The following is a 24567-nucleotide window of genomic DNA, read 5'->3' as shown; positions in this document are numbered from 1 at the left end:
TTTAGGCTCAACAAGGCCTGAAGAAGCTGTCTTCATATGTGTCTAAATATGGGCATACATTCAGATATTTGCACCAGAAAGCCATTGGAGATTGCAAATCAAAGTGTCAACTGCCACTGATTTGGTTTGAATATTTAGATACACTTGTTTGTTTCAGGTTGGTTACTCGCTACATTACAAAAATCTGACAGTTCTAGATTCAATATAAAGTTGTGCAGCATGTGCTATATTCAGATGTAGATGAAAATCATTGGCTGCTTGACTAAACATGTGTGCGTCAGTCATTCACTCACTGTGTTCCTCAGGTGTGTACAGCAGCCTGCAGCAGTCCTACAGCATCAGCTCCCAAGACGTCCTGATAGCCATGGACTACTGTGAAGAATCCCTGCAGGAGATCGACGTCACCTCCTTCCTGCAGACCCTCTGTGGACACATCAGGGTCTTCAAGGAGCATGGAGAGACTCCAAGATGGGGAGGGAATCCAAAACCTTCAAGGAGCCCTGCCACTTTTATCGTTGGAGAGATTGAAGAGGACCAACCAAATGACAGAGCTGCCTTGGCTTCCGTGTCCAGGTAAGACCATGGATAATCATTTATACTCAACTTACTTATTATCATTTATAACTTTATAGTGCATTACAGATTAGAGATTAAATGAGAATTCAGTGAGTATGCAGTGTGGGAATATAGTGTGAATAGCAGCATATAAAATTCAGAAAAATTCAAATCTTACCCAGAAACATTAGTTGTATTTTCTGACTGGCTATTGTGTAAACCTGCTCTTTTTCTTTGATTGGCTGGCCGCTGGCAGCTCTTGATTTCTGCTGGTTCCATAGTGAGAGCGGCTGCCAGAGACTTTTTGGGCACTGTAGCATGTTGTAAATTGTTTTTTGCCAGAGAAATACAATGTGTGGCGTGAGTGCGTGACCAAAGACCAAAAAGAGTTACTGTCCCGCTCAATGTGTGACATGTGAGCCCTGAGCTTTTAATAAAAACAGTCGTGATTGTGTATTTTCTTCTGAAAACATCATTGCCTGCCTTTTGACATTGATACACTGACCTCTGGTGGACAGAACAAATACAACTTAATTTTGATACCAATATACAGTAGGTCTTACTGAAGGCATTTAATGGTCAAAATATTAATAATTAATATTAGAATATATTTGAATATTACTAAACAAACAAACTTCAAGTATGATTTTCTTAGTCACATCAATGAAGGTGGCAGGTCACTTTATATCATTTGCAGAAAAGCTCATGGTGCTTGATTTTAGTTTTAAGATCAAAGTATACTCAAACGGTCCACACAGTCGTGAGGTTCAGCATGGTCATGTTAGACCGGCGGACGTTGGTGAAACATAATCATACATTACTAATGAACGTTATTTGTTTCAGATAATTGCAGTGATGTAAGGGATTCTTAAGACTGTGCACCCCTTTAACACGCAGCTGTCAGTACACTGTTAATTATTGATCTTCCTTGAACACATTTAGTAAAGCAAGACGGAAGGATTCATCACATCAGTATACAACATGATAAATATTTTTGGTGACCTGTTCAGCCTTAAGCTAAAAGCTGCAACGATAAAAATATGTGAAGAAAGGATCAAATGATGTGTGACGTGAAAGAGCTCTCATGTAGCGATGGGAGGAGAGAGAATGATCATCAACTCTGCCCTGTACACTACACTCCCTGCTCAGTTACACATGGCAGACAGATGCTGTGTGTAAGGGTGCTTTCACACCAGCATTATTTAGTTCGGTTGAATCGAACTTAAGCACGTTTCCTCATTTGCTACGGTTGGTTTGTGCAGCGGGGAATGCAGCGATTGTACTGGAGTACGCACCAGAAGTGGACCAAATGAGTGGACAGAGACCTGGTAGAAGAGGTGATCTCGGTCCGCTTCCAAACGAGTGTGTGAGATCGGACCTGGGTCCGCATTAACTGCAGGAAGCACTGTGCGTTTTTGGACCAACCCAGCTACTGTATGCAGCTGGGTGATTTACGTAATGATTAAGTACCTCCTCTGTCGCCACGAAAAGAACAACACGCCAGCATGAGTTAACACGGACAAACCTGGGGTACTAATGTAATAACTGAGGACCAACGGCAAAATCAACCCCGCAGTTGTCTTGTGGTGGGTGCGTTGTCTGCTGTCACTCTGTTTACATCAGCATGGCAACCAATCAGAGAGCAGTTCAGGATCGTTGTTATTGCACCCACCCCAGTGAAGCTACATTTGGGTTCCCTTCAGCACGTCATCAACTGATTCAGACTAGATCAAATGAACAGGTGGGAAAGAACCAGACCAGCTGGGATAATAAATTCATTTTCGCATCTGGAGCACACCAGGGAAGTGGACTAGAAGTCACATCACGTGTGAAAAGCGCCCTCAAATGTGGTGCTTCCATCAGTACACAGTGCAGTCACTTTTGTGCATACCTTTCCACAGGGTAGTATTCACTCAAATGGCACACCCAAACTGCGTCTTCCATTGTTTCCCGCCAAAACATGTGCCAGCTTGTTTTTTCAACATCAGACTACAGTATAGTGGTAGTTAGTGAATGAAACACAACTCACATTTGTATAGTTAGGTGGTAAGTGCAAGCGGTGCTGCTTCCCTGCCATTATCACCAGTTTGAAAATATTTTTGAAGTAGTAGAAGAGTAGTGTCCAGCGTTCCACACTTTTTTTTAAGATTATTTTTTAGGCAGTTTTCAAGCCTTTTATTAGATAGGGCAGACAGGAAAAGGGGTGAGAGAGAGAGAGAGGGGGGAGACATGCAGCAAAGGGCCGCAGGTCGGAGTCAAACCTATGGCCGCTGCCTCGAGGACCCTTAGCCTCTTTACATGGGGCGACTGCTCTAACCACTTTGCCACCAGCCTACCCGTTCCTCACTCTTTTTGACCCTTATGAGTGCACCTTCCAATTACTTGTACATACCCTGTCAATATGAACACCCTATGCACTCAAACCAGTGAGTATAAGGGTTGAAGTACGCATCTTGAGATACAGCAAAGGACTGTGCCTTTAAAGAGCTGTCAGGACTTCTGAATGATTGCGATGTCACAACTAAATTATATATATTACCTATAGAAAGTCATGATACCTTTTTGAAATATTCACTTTTGTTGTTTTACACCCTGAAACGATAATAATATATAATTAAAAATATATATATATTTCCAGCATAATGTACACCATCCTGTGGGCCCACCACTCGCAGGAGGAATCGCTGGGGTCGGGTGCGCTGCTGCACGGGTGGCAGTGAAGGGGAGGGGCCTCGACAGACCAGACACGGTCAGCAGAGGCTGGCTCTGGGGACGTGGAATGTCACCTCTCTGTCGGGGAAGGAGCCGGAGCTTGTGCGGGAGGTGGAGCGCTACCAGTTAGATCTGGTGGGACTTACCTCCACACACAGTCTCGGTTCTGGAACCGTACTCCTGGATAGGGGTTGGACCCTATTCTTCTCTGGAGTTGCCCATGATGTGAGGCGCCGGGCGGTTGTGGGGATACTCACAAACCCCCGGCTGAGCGCCGCGGTGTTGGAGTTCACCCCGGTGGACGAGAGGGCCTCCTCCTTACGCCTGCAGGTGGTAGGGGGGAAAACTCTGACTGTTGTTGCATATGCACCGAACAGCAGTTCAGAGTATTCGGCCTTCTTGGAGAACCTGAATGGAGTCCTGCATGGGGCGAACATAAGGATGCTCATAAGTGTATGTGGTACCAGAGCACCCTAGGCCAAAGGTCGATGATTGATTTTGTGATCGTATCATCTGATCTGAGGCCGTATGTTTTGGACACTCGAGTGAAGAGAGGGGCAGAGCTGTCAACTGATCACCATCTGGTGCTGAGTTGGGTCAGAGAATGGGGGAAGATTCTGGACAGACCAGGTAAGCCCAAACAAGTAGTGAGGGTGAACTGGGAATGTCTGGAGGAGGCCCCTGTCCGAGAGATCTTCAACTCACACCTCCGGCGGAGCCTCTCTGGCACCCATGTGGAGGTTGGGGGCATTGAACCAGAGTGGGCAATGTTCAAAGCTTCCATTGCTGAAACTGCAGCAGTGAGCTGTGGCCTCAAGGTCTTAGGTGCCTCAAGGGGTTGTAACCCTCGAACACAGTGGTGTACACCGGTGGTCAGGGAAGCTGTCCGACTGGAGAAGGAGGATATGTTATCCCAGAAGACTCTGGAGGCAGTTGCACAGTTGCAGAAGGGCGGGTGGCAGCGGGTGTGGGAGGAGTTCGGAGAAGTCATGGAGAAGGACTTTCGGGCGGCACCAAGGTGCTTCTGGAAAACCAGAATGTGGCCCGGGAAAGGGAAGTTTGGGGTCCCCTGCTAAAGCTGCTTCCCCTGCGACCCGACCCCGGGTAAGTGGTTTAAGATGAGATGAGATGAGATGAGATGATGTACACATTTTGCCTTACAACATTCAAGTGAAATAGTTTTTTTCAACATTTCTGAAAATTAATAAAAAAAGAAAAACTAGAATAGCAGGCTTAGAAAACTGATGAGTCCCCAGATTTAATACTTTGTCGAGGCACCTATTGCTTGAATTACAGCCATCGGTCTGTTTGGATATGTCTCTACCAGCTTTGTGCACCTAGATTGGGAAATATTTCCCCATTCTTCCTGCAGAACTGTTTGAGTTCAGTCAAGTTCTGTGGTGAGCAGTGATGGACTGCACTCTTCAAGTCCATCCACAGATGTTCTGAGGATTCAGGTCAGGGCTCTGACTAGGCCATTCTAGGACAATCACCTTCCTGTCCTTTAGCCACTGTGTTGTTTTAATGGAGGTGTGTTTTGGGTCGTTGTCATGCTGGAAGGTGAACCACCTGCCCATTTTCAAGTGTCTAGCAGAGGAATGCAAGTTTTCCTCAAGAATTGGGTGTACTTGGCAGCATCAATTTTCCCTTCAATCCTGACCAAGTGCCCAGTCCCTGCTGAAGAGAAGCCCACAACATAATGCTGCCACCACCATGCTTCACTGTAGGGATGGTGTGTTTTGCGTGGTGTGCTGTGTTTGGTTTCTGTCAAACATAGAGCTTAGAGTTCAGCCCCAAAAAGTTCACATTTCCACATGGCATCAGTATCTTCTATATGTTTCCTTCTATATGTACTCAGTGTGACATTTTTTCAGAAGAGGCTTCTTTCTTGCCACCCTGCCATACATGTAGAACTTGTGAAATTGTTGTCACATGCACAGATCGACCGACCTCTGCCATTAAGACTTGTAACTCCTTCAAGGTCACCGTTGGCCTCTTGGTAGCTTCCCTGATCAATCTTTTCCTGACTCGGTCATCCAGTTCGGAGGGGCGGCCCGATCTAGGCATGTTTGGATGGATCCATATGCCTATTTTTTATGTATTATCATTTCAGGCTGTGACAGACAGAGGGTGAATACATGTTTATTCACACGGACAGAATGAGAAGAATAGTGTTTTTGAACATTAGAGCATGTAAACATGTTCTAGTAGGAACACAAAATACAAGTATGAACCTAAGAATGAGCATTATATGAGCATTAATATTAATGTCAATGCTTCTGGCAACAGTACTGAAATGGAGGATGGTGTTGAAGCTGAATCCAGAGAAAAGTCCTCTACTTCTACATCGCCATTGATCCTGGATAATTCCAAGACAGCCAGGATCGCAGAGTTCCCTCTAACACTGCTTCAAACACAGACCAAGTGTGAGGTGTACCCAGATCTGCACAACATAATACAGGTATTGTCTGTGGTCTTAATGATCAAACTCTTGCTTTTCCTTTAATACTTTTAAAGTACACCTGATCTCATCTGAGTAATTAGTAACTCCATGAGGTGATGGGTTAACAAGGTGAAACTGATGCCAAATTTGAAAATAATCATTTGACAGGATAAATTCATGGGGATAGTGTCTCAGTATTTCAAAACGGTGCCCTCCAATCCACACTACTTCTTCTACTGCCCACCTTCATGCAAGAAAGAGGTGAGTTGACCAAGTTGTGTTTTTGTGTTTTCTAATTGTTATCTTTGTGTTTTAGGCGGGCTGACTTTGCTTTGCTTTCATATCTCATGATCACTCAAGATGAAAATTGATATCAGAGGTTATTTGGAGGAAAGGGAAGTGATTCTGAATCAACACTGGCTGGGAAAAACTGTTTAAAATAAGAGTCATGATGTGGGATGGAGATGTGTGCATGTGAAATCCAACGTCAGCTCTCGCTCAGAAAGAGAAAGCACTGCTGTTGATGAGTGTGGATGAGCCTTGGCACTGTGGTTTGTCTCCTCAGGAAGACTCAGAGGACGGTGAGACAGAGAGGAGACCTAGTGAGCAGCTGGTGTCAGAGGCTGAGCCAGCTACTGAGGATGGTGAGGAGCATTCACTAATGTGTAGCTTTAATGAGATATTTCAAACATATTTTCATTCAACTGTCATCAATGAATTGTGACAGTTGGAATGTTATTGAACAGTCAGAAGTATTGAGCAAAGTGCTTCACAGAGCAACAACAAACTGAAACACTAAAGATCTCAGGGCGTTGTCACAATTTCATGTTGTATGATGCTTACAACAGTTGCATTGCCCATTGTGATTTTGATTAACTTGACATAAAGTTAAGTGAGGCTAATAATACACTTTACTTTAAAAGCACTTTTCAAAATAAAGTTACAAAGTGCTTTACATGGTTAAACAAGGATAAAACCATTTCAAGAGGCAAGTAAAGTCAGACCACCTAAAATAATCTAATGGAGAAGAAATAAAACCATTGATGACCATCGGATCAGGCCAAGAGAGAAAGACATTTGAGATGTTAACAATGCTTTATGTTGTAGTAAAGTCGTGAAGATACACGCTGCTCCTCATCTAGTGGTATGATAATGACCATTGGATTATTTTGTGTGTAGAGATCTTGTCGGGCTGCTGCATCATGACGGAGAGTGACACAGATCTGGTGGTGGAGTATGAGGAGCATCCCGGCACCAGTTCCCATGGAGAGGTTGATGATCAGTCCCTGTCAGACTCTAACACTGTCAACCAGGACCAGGACTCCTTCAGTATCCTGGATGGAGAATCCCTGCTGGAGCCTGAGGGGCCACAGCTGGACATGCCCCCACTGTTTGTTCATGTCACATGTTCGATCAATATGAAAAGCTGCCACGGCTCCATGCCCATACAAACACTGCCCACCTGCCTTGGTGAGAACAGCCCTGATTGTCTCTTCACTTTACCAGAACAGGGACACACAATATTAACACCATTGTGTCTGGTTAAGACCTCTGGGTTTCTCACATATTCAAAGATACTTTATTTGTTTTTCTAATATTCACAAGTTAAAATTTTCAATCAAAGTTCCAGCCTTTATTCATTCATGAAAACAGCTTTTTCCCTCTGTAAAATATGTACATCCATATAGTTACAGAAATGTATGTATTTACATATAAATGCATTGGCCATAAATATACAGCGTTTATTTATATGAAAAGTTGATTTTGTTGCAGAGGATTATTTTAGTTTTTATTTTGAATTTTTCTATATTTTTGTGATTGCAGGTGAGATTATTTCTTGCCTGGAGAACGCTGAAGCCTTACACTCTGTTGATTTGAATGAGCTCTTGGTCACATTAGATCTTTTTGTCCTGACACTACCTCAGGAGATTGAAGTCATGGCTGATTTCCATCATAATAGGTGAGGGGCAAAGGGGCTGTGTTTAGTCTAAACATAGATGTGTTTTGGGCGTGACATGAATCAGAGTGTCACCATTTAAACAGCAGGTTCAAGAAATTGAAGAAGCAAGCAGTTTTCTGCTGAGGTAACCGATCTGCTCATGGGGGAAGCTGCAGATCCTCGGCTGTCTCACAACCCTCCCATTAACAACACCCCACATATACCTACAGTGCACGAATCACTAATATCACTATTTGAATAATGCACCATTTAAAAAGATGGAAAATACTGCACCTTTGAGTTTAGACCAGGTTCTTGTATGTTATGGCGGTTAATCCAGCAGAATAGTAGAATCAAGCACAGCTAAGGTTACAGATTATAATAGTAGGAGGAAGCGTCATGCAGGACCACCATGATCAGCAGAGACCTGCGAGACGACAAAGCACAAACAAGAAGAAGAAGTTGAATTAGTAACATGCATTGATGTGACATGAATGATACAGACAGAGAGGAGAGAAGCTCCGAGTATCAGGAACAGTATTATCCCCCCAGCAGACTAGGCCTATAGCAGCATAATTAAGCAGAACAAAATCAGCTTAAAAATAACAACATTGCTAAGGGCCCGTAAGCCCTAGCTGCTTCTTTAGGGCCCGAGCATGAAAGTGCGAGAAAACCTATTGTTTCTGAAGAAATTTAAATTGCTCTGTTTCTTCTTAATAAGGCTCGAGCACTGACAAAGTCGTTGGAGAGGGACCTATCGAATTCTGTTTCTTCTTCTTATATTCTTAAATGAATTGCCTTTTTGGAGGCTTTATCATATTCAAAAACTCACCAAACTTCACAGATCATTCAGGGGTGGTGAAAATATACGTATTTTGTATTTTTCAGAAATGGGCTTGGCAAATTGACTCGCTAGCGCCCCCTAGAATGCAGCCCCTACTCCCAGATGGACATACATTTATGAAAACCGGTGAACATATAGAACTCTTTTAGATGTAAAAAAAAATAAAAGCCTCTTGGTGCCATATCCTAAACTCAACAGGAAGTCGGCTATTTTGAATTTTACGGCCATTTTTCCCCTTTTGCACGTGTCATACTTTAACGAACTCCTAGAGATTTAACACAATCAACTTCAAAATCAGTCAGTACCATCTAAACACATGTCTGATCAAATGATACTCTGCGTTTGCATTTTAACTTTACTGCATGGCCGTTGTGTGGCGCAAAAATCACGCCTTTCGCCATAAAATTGGTTGTTGTAACTTGACCGTTCTTTGTCTGATCACCCTTAAATTTCACATGTTTCATAAGAGTTTGGCCTTGAACCCAACCCCATTTAATATTGGCTCAAAAGCATAGCCCCCCCCTGCTCGTGACAGGAAGTCACATGTTTTTACATACTCCTCCAAGAGATTTAACACAATCCACCTCAAAATCTGCCAATATCATCAAAGACATGTCTGATCAAATTATACTCAGCACTTTTTCTATTTTTTGCTTCGTATCACAGTAGCTGGATTTAGCCATAAACAGGAAGTAGCTGTAACATACATTATTCAATTTCTCATTCATGACAAGAATTGGCATGCATGAGAACACATGGTCTGAACACACCCAGATCTCAACATTGACTTACAGTGAGAGCGCCCCTTATTGGCAGGTTGAAAATTAACAATCATCATCCTATTTACAGAACATGAAATTTTCATTGTGGGTTCTTGACTTCATGTGTGGAAACATAGGGCATGTTTTGTGCATGTTGCGTAATAGCATGGCAGCCATTTTGTGGTTTTCGCCATGAAACAGGAAGTCGGTCTAACTTCAACATACATTGTCCAAACTGCATTGGATTTCCCAGACATGATGCCTGAAGACCACTACAAGCCAATATTGACCAACAACCACACCACCACCTACTGGCAACAGGAAGTAGGCCTAATATGGCTGATTCACGAAATTTGGTCACCACATAGATTTAATCATTTTAGACATATTTCCCATTAGCTTTCATTAGCTCCGCCCAACAGAAGGTTGGCCGTTTTTAATTTTGTGCATTTTTCATGTATTTTATGAAAACTTTTTCAAGCTCCTCCTAGAGAGATTATTAGATTAATTTAAGATTTTCTTGGTGTAATCCTCCCACTAATGTGACGATAAATTGTGAAGGAATAGTCAATACCTGGAACGATGATGTCCACATGCTGGGTAGGAGTCCAGACCTGAAGACATCTACACACCTGTATTGAGTCAGAGTCACAGTGACGACAGCAAGTAAAACTTATGTGACAGACATCGTCCAATTTACATGAAATTTATATGGTGTATGCAACATGGAATATAGTTAGTGTGTGTTCTCTGGTGCTACATAGTGGACAAGTGCAGTGCCCAGTTGCCTATGCAGGTTGATTGTTGTGGGAATGTATGGTTGGGTCTGCAAGCGTCCTGCCACCCCCCTGAAGTGTGTGAGATGTGAGGGCCGGTTCGATGCTCCTTGCAGCTTTAATTTTTTTTGTATTTGTTAACAAATTGCTGCATTTCTTGGTGTAAAAAGATAAAGGGATCACTCTATTACTAACTATTTTGATAATTATTAAGTGTTTCAGCAATTTTTCAATCAAAAATGTCAATAATGCATATTAATGTTCCAAAAGATAGAAGACATACAGTATCTAAAGCATTGTTTTAAAGTCATTAAGCTGTGCACTCATTGGACTCAAATGCCGTCTGATGCCACATCCATGATGTGGCTCAATGCTGTGAATAAGTGTGCATGAGGAAACCATGATGTGGCACGTCACATGTCCTCCTTATGTGCAGGTACACCTCAGAGAGCAGTGTGTCCCTGAATCGCTCACCAGGACTGCCCTCCTCCTATCGCTCTGATGATGAGCTGATGGCAGTCTTGGACAGTCTGAGGGGGGCCTGTGCTGATGGGTGAGTTTGTTCAACACAGGGACTGAACACAGCGATCTGTTTTTCTGATTAGAATCAGAAATACTTCGATAATTCATATTTTTTTGCTACGAAACTCCAGATATACAAACTACAAATATTATACAGCTGAAAACATATATTCTAAAAAACTTTTAATAAATACTGTATATACCGTATTTTCCGCACTATAAGGCGCACCAAATTATAAAGCGCACCTTCAATGAATGGCTTATTTTGAAACTTTTTTCATATATAAGGCGCACCGCATTATAAGGCGCATAGAATAGACGCTACAGTCGAGGCTGGGGTTACGTTATGCATCCATTAGATGAAGCTGCGCTAAAGGGGATGTCAACAAATCAGTCAGATGGTTGTTGCTTCCTCCACTTCCGCACCATTGATTCGTTAATGTTAAACCCTCTCGCTGCTGCTCTATTCCCATGTTCTACTGCATGGCTAATCGCCTTGAGTTTAAACTCTGTGTTGTAAGCGTGTCTCTTAATAGGAGCCATTTTGGGGTCTTTACACAAACACACAAATTGAAATGAAACGGCTCGCTTCGCGCAGTCATATATCTCAACATGCACAGGGTGTTACTTCTTCTACGGGGGAAAATAGAGTCGGCGGCTGCTTACCGTAGTTGCGAGACCTGTTGTGGCTCAATATTGGTCCATATATAAGGCGCACCGGATTATAAGGCGCACTGTCGGCTTTTGAGAAATTTGAAGGTTTTTAGTTGCGCCTTATAGTGCTGAAAATACGGTACAAGATACAAGATGTCTGTCTTCTTCCATCAGGGTCTCTGGTGATCCATTGTCCAAACTCCCACTTTCTCACAAGTTAGCAATTCTGGCAACAATGGACGAGGTGAGTCTTCATCACATCAGCAGAGTACATTTGTAAAGTAGCTAAAGGGTTAGTTAGGATTGTTTGCAGTGGGGTTGCATTAGGTACTCAGGATGTAAATCAAGTTTAATCATGATATGATCTTCTATGGATTCTTTAGACAACTATATGATATTTGCTGATATCAAAAGTCTGCCACAATATGGTTTCATTTCAATTCAATTCAGCGGCCTGCGATTAATATGAAATGATGCCATCTGCTCATGTAACAAGTTTGAAGAAGTGGGAATTTCAAAATAAAGGTGCATCTTAAAGGTGACAATATCTTTCCATATTTTTGCTTTGTATTTGTTAATTTATTTATCAATCCAGATATTGTTACATCCCTATGAGGTACTTCTGAACTTAGCTGTCAGGTGACCACCCCCCACAGGGCACACCCTTTTACTTTTTAAATATTTCCTGAAATTTTCTTTAGCACCACATTCATGCAAAAACCAGACATATCATGATATAACAGACAGACAGCTATGTGCTCAAGGGGATGAACCTCTTGATTTGTTGACTGACCTTAAGCTTTCACGTTTAGCCTCACTGCTCTAGATATTTAGCGGACCAATTCTCAAGCATCACGTTTTTGGTTCTGTCTAATACTTTGTTGAACATGGACAATGTGAATGTATCTTTGTCATGAGCATTACAGCTTTTAGCTGTTAGTTATTGATATTAGAAGAGTTCAGTAAAAATGACGAGGTCCATATTTGTGCTATTATTACACACTCACACACACCCATACATGAGCTGGTTTTGGCTCTGCATGTTTCAGATCCGCTGGCTGCTGGAGGATGAGATCGTTTGTGCTCTGCGGCACTCTCGGATCATCAGCTCGGCCACGCTGCAGAAAGTAGCAGAGCATGTTTTGTGCTCCAGCGGCCGACCGCACTGTCACTGTGAAGATGTCCCACTTCAGTTTGTCTTCGGGCCGGAGCAGTCTCTGGAAAAATTCAAGGAGGCAAGGACACACACACACAGACACAACCTTTTTATAAAACTCCTGACAATTAACAAATGGTCAGTAAGAAAAAACTAACTGCAAATTGACTACTGATTATTTGCACCTAGAATTATGAACACCAATATACTAGTTAAAAATGAGTTCGACTTTCATGGTACATTAAGTGAATACTCAGTGTACTTGTCTGTAGAGCCCGTATGGTTGGACACATAGTGAGGATGTTTGACTGTTGTATGATGTGGTGATGTCTGATACCACAGGAGTTCCGCAGGATGTCTTTCTCTGGCTATGTGTTGAATGGAGAACAGAGCAGCTTCTTCTACATGTCCCTGAGCAGACTGCACCCTCAGAGGATCCACACTACCAAGAGGCTGTCTGAGGGCACCATAGAGCCCCCACAACCACAACACACCAACCCCTGCAGTGCTGCAGATCAGGTGGAGGACGTGCTGCTGGAGAATGAAGCAGAGGTTCAGGCAGACAGTGAGGTCAGATACATTTTACATTCATGTGTAACAATAACACTTGATGTTCACATTTGTATTATCATGCTCAGTGTTTTGTTTCTTGAGATATCAACACTTCCTGTGATCAAGTGTACCATATAAACAGTATAAATGAGTAAGTGTTTCTTAGTCTATGATGTAAATCCTTGGTTTCTGTATGTTGATTAACACAACAGTGAGTGCTCTGGGGATTACGGAGAGGAGTCACACTTTTGATGTCCTTGTGTTTGTAAGGTGCTTTAATGTGACTGAATATAGGCTGAAGCGATCTGGAGAACGGGAGAGACATTTCTGACCCCGTTGTGGTAGCGTCTCTCCTGTATGCATGCAGCTTAGTAAAGGCATGATTTGAGAAACACTGAGGACTCAAGAATTTCTTTCACAGTACAGAGAGGTGTTGCTATGGAGACGATAAACCATCTCCTCTCGTCTCAGTGGTGTGAACTGGTCATTCTAGAGCAAGACCAGAAAGCAACACTGGTATAGAACAGGGGTGTAAAACTCATTTTAGTTCATGGGCCACATACCTGCATCCCAATTTTAACTTAAGTGGTTCTGGATCAGTAAAAGAGCTTTGAAGATGTAAAGAGTATCTTGAAATTGATGCGTTGTTTGATGGGGAGCCAGTGTCCACTTTTCTCCTTTTTGACAAAGATCTTCCAATGGCAGATTCTGCATGAACAGTAGCTGATTCTTGACAGTGTGTAGTTTTATTGTTCATAATTTGATAGAATATCCGCCATGGCTATACCACGGCTGTACTAGCATGTTGTTAATTGGCCTAAGCACTTGGTTAAAAGAAGAAGAAAAAACAGCTGATCAAAATTAGAGAACAATTTCAGATCCCTCCCAGTTATTGGTGTTAATCTGGCACCTTGTGACAATTACGGCAGAAAAACGTGCGTACGACCATTTCCTGGCAAACTTCGGCATTTATCCATTTGGACGTGAGCAGGAGCTACGATAAAATCTCACGTCTGGTCTGAGATTGTGTACGCACATTTAAGCCTGTGTATTTGCGGTGCAGCACAGCAAAATCTGGCTGAAAATAATGAACAAACCTCAGCTGTCATTAAGCATAAGCAGTCACATATTAAGAACAGATCAAAACGGATTCTTAAAACAAATAAAAATAAAAATAAAGCAATTGATTGTAATCATGTGCGTCTGAAGGCACCATCCATGAATGATTACGCATTCATCAATCGCCAAAACTACCACTCGATAAATGTACAGGTGATTTGTGATGCCAAGCTATCGCTTTTAAACGTGGTGGCCAGGTGGCCAGGGGGGACACATGATTCTTTTATATTTCAAAACAGCTCGGCTCCAGTCCCCCGCGACCCTGACAGGGACAAGCGGTTGAATATGAATAAGTGAATGAATGTGTTGGCGCGCGGTTGCAGGAATGCGCACTGCAGCGCCAAAGTCATCTCCTCAGTTAGTGGCTACCCTCGATAAATTGCATTAAATCAAACAAGGTATCAGATGATTAACATCTTGGTATGGTTCTTCTAGGTGACAAAGGTCTAATGCAGGGGTGTCCAAACTTTTTGCAAAGAGGGCCAGATTTGATAAAGTGAAGATGCCCGGGGGCCAGTAGTTCCTTCTGATGTTTTTTTAACAACAAAAGTCACACGCAAATGTGCACTATTATAAAACAATTTTCATTGTCACAATTCTCTTTATTTTTTAAATGGCAGTGTAACCAAATATAAGCCACTCAGGAAGAAGTGAACAATTCTAAAAACACAATTCTGCCTTTAATTCATATCTGGAGAGTCAGATAACATTGAACATTGAACTGTATGGAATACCTTAATTTTCCTTGAGTTTGATAAATATCTTTGCTTCATGGACATTTTAAACAGGAGTTATATGTAATGCAAAGTTGTCTGTAAAACAAGTTATTTTTGCTCTTGTCTTTAACAAGATCTTTCAGAGAGTACACATCTACAGGTACACAACATCAACAGTTATAACCAAATCCCACAAGATGTTTAATAAAATAAAAAAAAGTGCCATAAGTCCAAGTGCATAAGTATGCTTTTGGCTTTTCACTGTTAATAGTGACAGATTCCAAACATTCAATTTCAGATTGATCAAGAAACAAATAACTTGCAGTCACTAATGAGAAGGGTGATCTGGATTTCAGTAAAGAGGCCAGGTTTGGTTTGAGGGAAGTCCTTGAAATGCGTAAAATGTCACGCAAGTGGGGGTCACTTAGTCTTGACCTCATTCGGTTCTTGTTTAAGTTCATGACAGAGAATGTTTGCTCACACAGATATGTCGAGCCAAATAAGCAGCAAATGTTTGCATTTCTGGAAACCTGCTTTTATCCAGCTGCCTGTAAAAGTCAACAGGAGTAAGCTGCTGGTGTTTACCGTGCTGCTCATCATCACACTGCAGCTCAATGAGCTCCAGCTGTAGCTGTGAAGGAGCATCGTCAGGGTCCACGGAGAAGGGAGAAGAGAAAAGCAACATGTCCTTTTCAATAGTAGCAAAATCCCAAAAGCGTTTGCTAAATTCCATAGAAAGAGATGCGATAGCTGTTGCATAACTCATCATTTGCACACCGATGTTGTCCTGTGGGAAACTGTTGATGACCTCTTTCAAAGCTGGGAAGTGCGCAGTGCAGGGCTCTGTTTGGGACAATTGTCTTTGGAAAAGTTGCAGCTTAGTTCTAAAGGCCTTGATGTGAGCGTACAGCTGGCTCACCACTGCATCTTGTCCTTGCAGATTAACATTCAGCGCATTCAGATGCTTCGTTATGTCAACCAAAAAAGCCAAATCTGCCAGCAATACAGGATCGGACAGTTCTCCCATCGGTTGCCTCTTTTCACATAAAAAAACGTCGAAACGACTAAAAATCACTGCATTGCGGACCCCTGACTTAGCCACCTCACATCGTTGTGATATATTACGTCTCCATTTTCAGCCTGCATGTCAAGCAAGAACTGCGGAAACTGTAGGTGTTGTAGAGCTTTAGAGCGAATAGAATTGATTGCCTTTACCACTGGTTTCATAACGTGATCAAATTTGAGATGTTTGGCGCAGAGAGCCTGCCGTTGAATTATACAGTGAAGTTTAAAAGCGTTACCTCCTTCTTCGCTGACTTTATTGCAGATTAGTGTGGACAATCCACTTTGCTCACCAGCCATGGCAGGCGCACCATCGGTAATGATCCCAGAAACTTTACTCCATGGTAGTTTCAGATCATCAACAGCTTCACAAACAGAAACGAAAAAATCTGTTCCTCTGGTTTGGCCTTTGAGGCTTTGGAGGTCAAGCAGCTCCTCTGTTACATTATTTTGTCATCAACTCCTCTTAAAAAAATCAAGAGCTGTGCAGTATCGGTGCTTTCATCACGGGCTAATGAGAAATTATCACTGATAGGTCCTTTACTCTCCGTGCCACGGTCTTACGTGCCAGGCAAACATTCATAAATTCTTCCTTCTTTTCGGGGCAAACGTTCTCCACCATTTTCAGGACACAGTCTTTGATAAATGTACCTTCAGTGAAAGGTTTGCCATGTTAAGCTATTAACATGGCCACTTCGTAGCTTGCTTTGGTGGTACTTTCCTTTGACTCACAGGCCCGCGTGAAAAATCGCTGTTGTGATGCCAGAGCAGCTTGCAGTTGTTTCACTTTTTCAGCGCGGTCACTCCCTGTTAGCTTGTCGTATGTGTTAGCATGTTTAGTTTGGTAGTGTCTCTTTATGTTAAAAATTTTAAACAAGGCAACAGTCTATTGACAAATAAGACAAACACAATTGCCTCGATTTTCAGTGAAGAAGTACTGTAATTCCCACCTTTCCTGAAAGCAGCGCCCCTCACTGGAAGCATTAATTAGTGGTGATGCCACCATGTGGTGGAAGGAGAAATTACATTTGAAAGTTTTGTGATTTATTTATTCTGTTAGATTGTGCCAGCGGGCCATAAATAATATATTATAAGACCGAAGCTGTGGGCCATATGAAATCTTACCGCGGGCCGTGATTGGCCCCCGGGCCGAACTTTAAATCAAGTATGAATGACTTGTTCTGTAATTTTGATCTCCAGTGTATATACAGTGCATCCGGAAAGTAATCACAGCGTTTCACTTTTTCCACATTTTATTACGTTACAGCCTTATTCCAAATTGTATTAAATTAATCTCTGTCCTCAAAATTCTACCTAGTCTGAGGTCAAGAGCACTCTGGAGCAGGTTTTCATCCAGGATGTTTCTGTACATTGCTGCATTCATCTTTCCCTCTATCCTTACTAGTCTGCCAGTTCCTGCTGCTGAAAAACATCCCCATAGCATGATGCTGCCACCACCATGCTTGACTGTAGGGATGGTATTGGCCTCGTGATGAGCAGTGCCTGGCATTCACACCAAAGAGTTCAATCTTTGTCTCATCAGACCAGATCATTTTGTTTCTCATGGTCTGAGAGTCCTTCAGGTGCCTTTTGGCAAATTCCAGACGGGCTGCCTTGTGCCTTTTACTAAGGAGTGGCTTTTGCCTGGCCACTCTGCCATACAGGCCTGATTGGTGGATTGCTGCAGAGATGGTTGTCCTTCTGCAAGGTTCTCCTCTCTCCACGGAGGAACCCTAGAGCTCTGACAGAGTGACCATCGGGTTCTTGGTCACTTCCCTGACCAACGCCCTTCTCCCCCGATTGCTCAATTAAGACGGCCGGCCAGCTCTAGGAAGAGTCCTGGTGGTTCCAAACTTCTTCCATTTACGAATGATGGAGGCCACTGTGCTCATTGGGACATTCAAAGCAGCAGATGTTTTTCCGTATCCTTCCCCAGATTTGTACCTCGAGACAATTTTGTCTCTGAGGTCTACAGACAATTCCTTTGACTTCATGCTTGGTGTTTGTGCTCTGACATGCAGTCAACTGTGGGACCTTATATAGACAGGTGTGTGCCCTTCCAAATCATGTCCAATCAACTGGATTTACCACAGGTGGACTCCATTTAAGCTGTAGAAACATCTCAAGGATGATCAGTGGAAACAGGATGCACCTGAGCTCAATTTTGAGCTTCATGGTAAAGGCTGTGAATACTTACGTAAATGTGATTTCTTTGTTTTTTAATTTTAATACATTTTCAAAACTCTCAAGAAAACTTTTTTCACGTGGTCATAATGGGGCATTATGTGTAGAATTTTGAGGACAGAGGTTAATTTAATACAATTTGGAATAAGGCTTTAACGTAATAAAATGTGGAAAAAGTGAAACGCTGTGAATACTTTCCGGATGCACTGTATATCATAGATCTCCCGTGAACAAATAGGAATTTTGAAAAAATGGAATAAAAAACTTCTCATGCTTTGCAAAGACATCCAGTGGGCTGGAATGAACCCTTTGCCAGGTCGGTTCTGGCCCTAGGGCCATATGTTTGCCAGCCCCAATATAGAACATCAGAAGTTTTCTCGGTAGCATTTCCAAAGCGCACCAACTAGTGTGTTGTCACCTTTGTTGAAATTTGAATTACAGTAGCTGAGACCTGTTTCTATGAAAATGACACTTGTTTGTATTTGATCTGTAAAACTGCAGAGCGAAGACAAGAAGTCCATCAGTGCTGCTGACACTCCCAGTGACACAGCTGCAGAAGCCGCTGAGCAAATCAGAACCTTGAAGCCTGATGCAGAGGACACTGTTTCCCATGGCTCAGTTTGCATTCTAGGGGACAGAGGTAATCCGCACACTGAATCCACTTCACCCCCCAAGACACCATCAAGTGTCAGCCTGGCTGAGTCGATGCAGTCAACCTCTCACAGTGAGTCCAGCACACACACTGTATCAATGTTCACAATACATATTAGTCGGTCTCAAAAGCTCAATAAAATGGGTTGAACCTGACATGGTGTGTTTTTTCTGTTAGCTTTGACCCTAAGAACCAATAATTGGAGGGTCTGCTCTGCCGGAAATTTCGTGAAAGAAATTGTGGCAATTTAAGTATATGCATCCTTTATTTTTAATCAAAAAAAAAAAAAATTCATCAGTGGGTTGGGTAGGCTGTCAGTAATTGCATTGCAGATACACGGAACACGTGTTGACAACTTACACTGAAAAAATAACTCTTAAAGCACATTTCTACATGATTTTGCATCAATTTAATGCAAAGAAAATTGCCTTTTTTCCAATATATGTTGTTGGTGGTATAAGTAACCGCCTTAAGCCTTATCTAATCAGAGTTCAAATTAGATGAAAAACCCACAGAAAATTATTGTTGATCATTATTGTTTTTTCCAAGGGAATGTCTAGGTGTTTCCTAAAATACCAGTTGGGGCTCCAAAAAGACACTAGGGCTATAACCCTTGACCACTTTGATGTACAAACATGAATTTGGGCTGTAATGATGATGAGAAAAATGCAAATGCAGTCCTGTCATGTTAAAATGCAGTTTACCAAACTTTGTTCCACTTATCTGGGAGTAAGCTGGTACTGCCAAATGCACATACCCTGCTATTATGAGTGCAAATCAATGTCTCAGATAATTTCAAGAACCAAAGTTCCTGTCGGCAAAACCTTTAGTTTACTATAAACATCTATTTCTGGTTATGGATACAGCTTGACATTTTCTATCAGCAGATATGACACAGAATTAACAGAAATTCAACTAAAGCAAATCATTCACTTGGCCAGAACTAGAAAACACGATTGACATTGTTAACATGTAACCTACACAGAATATTAATGTTCAATGTTACTTTCCTCTTCGGAGTCACTGCTTCTGTCACTGCTGTCATTTGTTACAGTGTGTATCCTGCTGTATTTGTTTTCCGGTCCCTGGCAACGGCACCTTATGTAGCATCACGCCCGCACCACAGCGACTTCCTGGTTGATCCAATACGGAAGTGCCCAAAACTGCAGTTCTCCACTAGGAGTAGTTTGCAGAATAGAGCAGTTTGTCATTGACCCCCATGTTAAACTTGCAAAAACATTCTAGTCTGTATGTTTAGGTCATATCTCCATGACAACACTTGTACCAGGCAAATTTTTATTTTTTGGAGGTTAAAGTTTAGGAATAATTAGGGGCGCAGCCTCTTAAGTGACAGCTTGCCACTGGCCCTCACTTGGCCTTGGAGGCTAGTTGTCAGGATTAGCATGCTAACTCCATCATCTTGATGGTTGATGGTTTGCTCTTCAATCGACTGTACAAACAGATGGTTTAAGAACACACCGTGTTAACGTTAGCTCTTTTATGTTAATTATTTATTTATTTATTTATTACCCGTAAGGGTCGGTGTTTTACAGTCTTTGAGCATGGTACTGTGGTGAATATCAGTTTAAATCATAGATAATAAACGCTGGCTGCCTGCACTTCACTTCACTTCCGGAGCCAGTGTGTTTTCCACTAGACTGACACGGGATTGCCTGCACTCGACTTGCACAGCCAGTGTAATCTCCACTAGAGATACGGGGTGCCGTGTCAGTCTCTGCCCTCTTAAATATCCTGTTCCCGTTACAATTTTCTTTTTTAAAATGACTCCCGTTCTCTCCCGGTCCCGGAAAAAAATCTCAACACTGACTCCCACTCCCGTTTATCTAACAGCGTCTTTTGTAAGCCTATCTCCCGGGTGGTCGAGCTAATGTGGCTAATCCTGTATACGTCAGCCAGACAGATGTATCTATCAAAGGCCATGGCTCAACACTGTGAAGGTCCCAAGGCCACAACCATTTCATGTATATCGTTACCAAAAATAGATGATTAAAGTGAACTAAAGGTTTTGCTGCCAGGAACTTTTGTTCTTTTATTATCTTAGACATTGATTGACTTATAATAGCAGGGTATTCATTTGGCAGAAACAGCTTACTCCCAGAGAAGTTGAACTTAGTTTACAGGACTGCATATTTTAATGCACAAAATGTAGTTTTAGTATTATAATATATTATAGCTAATATATTTTTCAGGTATTTTGCATCAGTAAGATTCAGACTTCTTAATAGGCCTGGTTGCTAAAGATCCTGAAATATCAGCACATTTGAATGGGTTTGGAGAGGTTCTCTTGGGTGGGGTGAAATCAGGTGCCACCAGCAGGATACATCAGTTTTGTGCCTTGAAGTCACTGAGTGTTTCGGCCACTTGTCACAAGACGCCCTTTGCTGAGGTTGGCCCACCCCAGGTTGATCGGACCTGGATGTGTGTTGCACGGCGGCACCGCATGGTCATTTGGAAGCCCATGTTGTGTCCCTACGTTTCAAGCACAGCCAGTGACTGCTTCTTTCTGCTGCAGTGGCAAGTTGGTTGATTGCCTTCTGTTGGGCCTGCCCTCTGATCCCTACTTCCTTCAGGAGCCTTGTGGTGTACCTGGCTACAAAGCCCCTACAGCCCACCTCCACAGGCCACACCTTCACGTTCAAGCACCGCCCCTCTGCGTCAGCTGCTTAGTCGGTATACCGGAGCCTCCTCTGTTCAAATGCCTCATCCATGGCATCCACCCATGGGACAGTTAGCTCAACGATGAAGACCCGCCGCCAGGACTTGGACAGATTGGTCGCTGCAATTTCGGGTGGGAAGGTGAGCCTCTGGCTGAAATCCACCCGCATTTTCCAATCCTGGACTGCGTTCAGTGGGCCTGAATCCATAGGAGATGGCTTCGTCCGCTGCCTCTCCCCTTCCTGGATGAAGGTTGTTATGTTGGGAAGGGAAGATAGACTGGGCAGTGATGGTTACCCTTGTGTTCTCCAGTACGGCAGCCAAACACTTGGTTGTGGCACCAGGTGTATCTTCCTTGAGTTAGGCTGGTCTTGCATCCCCCCAAGATTTGTTTGAGGGTTGCTGGAGCTGCACACTGGAGACAGGCTTGGTCCTCTCCATACCAGAGATGTAGGTTGGTAGGCGAGGTTAGGACATCATTTGTGCCTCTAATGATGCAGCTTAACCTATTAGCCTCCATGCTCCACAGCCAGTTCCATATGATTCTTCTCCTCTCCATGCCCTCCCACTTTGTCAAGCAACCTTGCTGAGCTTGTGGCCACTGATGGCATCCTGTCTAAATTCTTCCACCGACCAAGGCTTTTGCTGTTGGTATTACCTCTTGTTGACATATAACCTCTCATATGCAAGCTGGCTTTTGACAATGCATGATGTAATACAAAAAAATATTGTTTCAATGTCAGTAGTCAACTTGCAAAGTTTCATAATGATATGTAAAAATGTTTTTGAAAATCCCCAATTGACTTGCAAGGCCTCGCTCAAACCAAGGTTCCAATTTGCTTTGCCACATCCACCCCCTGTAGTTTTCCAGCAGCTAGTTGACAAGGTTGTCCATCCCCGTTGTGATCCTGGAAGGTCCTAAATATAATTTTAGGTGAAAACCTTTTACAACACTCCATGACGGTTTTTCAAAAAAGCAGGGTTTGCCCCTTTGATATGTAGCCTAAAATTCTATTGCGGTTCTGACCATGTTGATCACCAACTAGTAGTGAAGTCATCATAGATCGATTGATTTTGGTTGGATTTTTATAATTTTTTCTATGGAATGAGTATAGTGTTTGGTGAAACGAATGGCATATTGACTGACTTGTGGGAATAAAACGCCTAGGTTTTTTTGCATTAAATTGATGCAAAATCATGTAGAAATATGTTTTAAGAGTTATTTTTTCAGTGGATGTTGTCAGCACGTGTTCTGTGTGTGACTCTAAAGTTTATAATGCCTGTGACGAGCCTCAACTGTTTGATAACAAGCAGATCATTAGAGTCAGGTGTGTTAGGGACAAACCTTATGTTTATTCATTCATCTTCAACCGCTTGCCCCTGTCGGGGTTGCGGGGGGCTGGCGCCAATCCCAGCTGACATCGGGCGTGAGGTGGGGTACACCCTGGACAGGATGCCAGTCTATCGCAGGGCACATAGAGACGAACAGAGACAGACAACCATTCACACCTAAGGGCAATTTTAGAGTCATCAATTAACCTAACACGTGCATGTTTTGCCCCCAGTCGGGATACGAACCTGGAACCTTCTCGCTGTGAGGCAACAGTGCTACACCACCGTGTAGCCCCTGGGTTATGTTTAGGTCTCAGAAACAAGTATGATCACAACACTTAACAGGAGTCAGGTATTAATGTGTCATGTCTTGCTGCTCATTTTTTTGCTCCAAACAAAATAAGACGTACGTCTTAATCAGGGACGGCTGATATGGGATATTTAATAGAATAGAAAAGAATAAAATAGAATTACTTTAATGATCCCAGACTGGGAAATTATTTTGTAACAGCAGTAGTAGTGGGTCAGCAAATAAACACTTTGTACAGAACGTAAATAGAATCCAATATATACATAGTGTATATATACAGTGCACAGTGTGCTATAAACAAAGACCTGACACTGATCTTAGAGGGGGGAACAATTCACTGATTATATGATTATATGGCGGCCGAGAGTGAATTTTGGAGCTGGAATGAGAACTTTTCTATGTGGATTTTCTGCACCAATATGATTGTGCAATCAAATTCCAATTCCTGTTTATCTAAAATGATCACTGAGAAAATAAAGAATAAATGAAGATAAAATGAATAGCTAAATAATACTGTATGTTCAATATCAGTCAATTCCCTAATATTTAGATTAATCAAAATAAAATATATATGTTCTGTAAAACAGGTTTTTATATCAAAAAACATGCGCTGATGCAGATATTTCTGTGATAGGCCAAGAATATTCTGTTGGTCTGGCTCTAATTATAATATATGTAACATGTTTTCATGTCCAATTTTTTCAATAGCTTAAATTATATTTCAATTAACTACAACTACAAACAAAAGAAAAATGAATCAACAGCCATCAATTGTCAGGTTTGGAGTGGTTTGACAAGCTAAACAGTCAAACAGTTTCAGGTTCCAGTGTCAAACAGTTTCAGGTTCCACATTATTTCTTCTGCAGTGTTTCTCTGCTGTGTTTTATCATTGAACCGAAGCATTTGACTGCATGGATGGATGGATGTTTTGGAGGGTAGTATTAGACAGGATTATGACTACATTGAGTCTCTACGGTGTAGGACAAAGTATTAAACTATGTAATAAGACATTTTGTATTAGTCATTACTGAGGCAAATGTGCCAATGAATTGTGGTATTGAATTGAGGTGATATTGCGTCTCTATCATGTTCTCATTCACAAAGAGAAGAAGTAGCCACGGCTGTCCTTTTGTCTCCTGTGTCATTTACACCTAACAGAGCTCCTCTCTGTTTTTTTTAATTGCTGACGTGAGGTCTCCTGACAAAAATGTCAAATGATGTTTCCTTAGGCTGCGGCAAACTCCAGCCGAGTCGAGTCCAGAGTGTGGTCTCCAGCCAGGGCAGTCTGGACTCCGACATGCAGGGTAAGTGCTGCACAGAGATGGAGCATGTTTGACCAGCATGCTCAGTGTGAGCGAGGGTTGCAGAAGGAGGTTATTGGGACAAGTTTGAAATCCTTGAGCTCATTTCTGACCAGCATGTTGCATGTGTTACGCTTCACCAGAATAAGTATGAAAGCTACATGTCTAACACAGGTTTACTTCCACATACAGAATACTTGAGACAAGATTAATTTACAGCATTTCTTCTAGTTGTGAAGAAACACCTTGAATGATTTCAGTTGGTCCAGATTTACATCTAATTAGTTTAGAATACAGTTTA

The 24567-nt window shown here is 42.3% G+C and overlaps 1 protein-coding gene across 3 annotated transcripts in view; it reads left to right on the top strand.

Moving 5' to 3' along the window:
* szt2 (SZT2 subunit of KICSTOR complex) overlaps nt 1–24567 on the top strand; it is a 214093-nt gene that overhangs the window by 70365 nt on the left and 119161 nt on the right. For all 3 annotated transcript variants that reach the window (XM_083940596.1, XM_083940597.1, XM_083940595.1), the window contains exons 28-39: nt 306–573; nt 5557–5728; nt 5879–5971; nt 6276–6354; nt 6890–7180; nt 7535–7670; nt 10467–10583; nt 11381–11450; nt 12256–12441; nt 12705–12932; nt 18497–18719; nt 24195–24269. In XM_083940596.1, coding sequence (XP_083796722.1) covers nt 306–573; nt 5557–5728; nt 5879–5971; nt 6276–6354; nt 6890–7180; nt 7535–7670; nt 10467–10583; nt 11381–11450; nt 12256–12441; nt 12705–12932; nt 18497–18719; nt 24195–24269 — 1938 coding nt within the window. The remainder of the gene's footprint in view (nt 1–305; nt 574–5556; nt 5729–5878; nt 5972–6275; nt 6355–6889; nt 7181–7534; nt 7671–10466; nt 10584–11380; nt 11451–12255; nt 12442–12704; nt 12933–18496; nt 18720–24194; nt 24270–24567) is intronic.

This window comes from Echiichthys vipera (assembly GCF_963691815.1).
Source record: "Echiichthys vipera genome assembly, chromosome: 3".
Lineage (NCBI taxonomy): Eukaryota > Metazoa > Chordata > Actinopteri > Perciformes > Trachinidae > Echiichthys > Echiichthys vipera.
The sequence above is the reverse complement of the archived record's forward strand: the minus strand, read 5'-3'. Positions and strand labels throughout refer to the sequence as shown.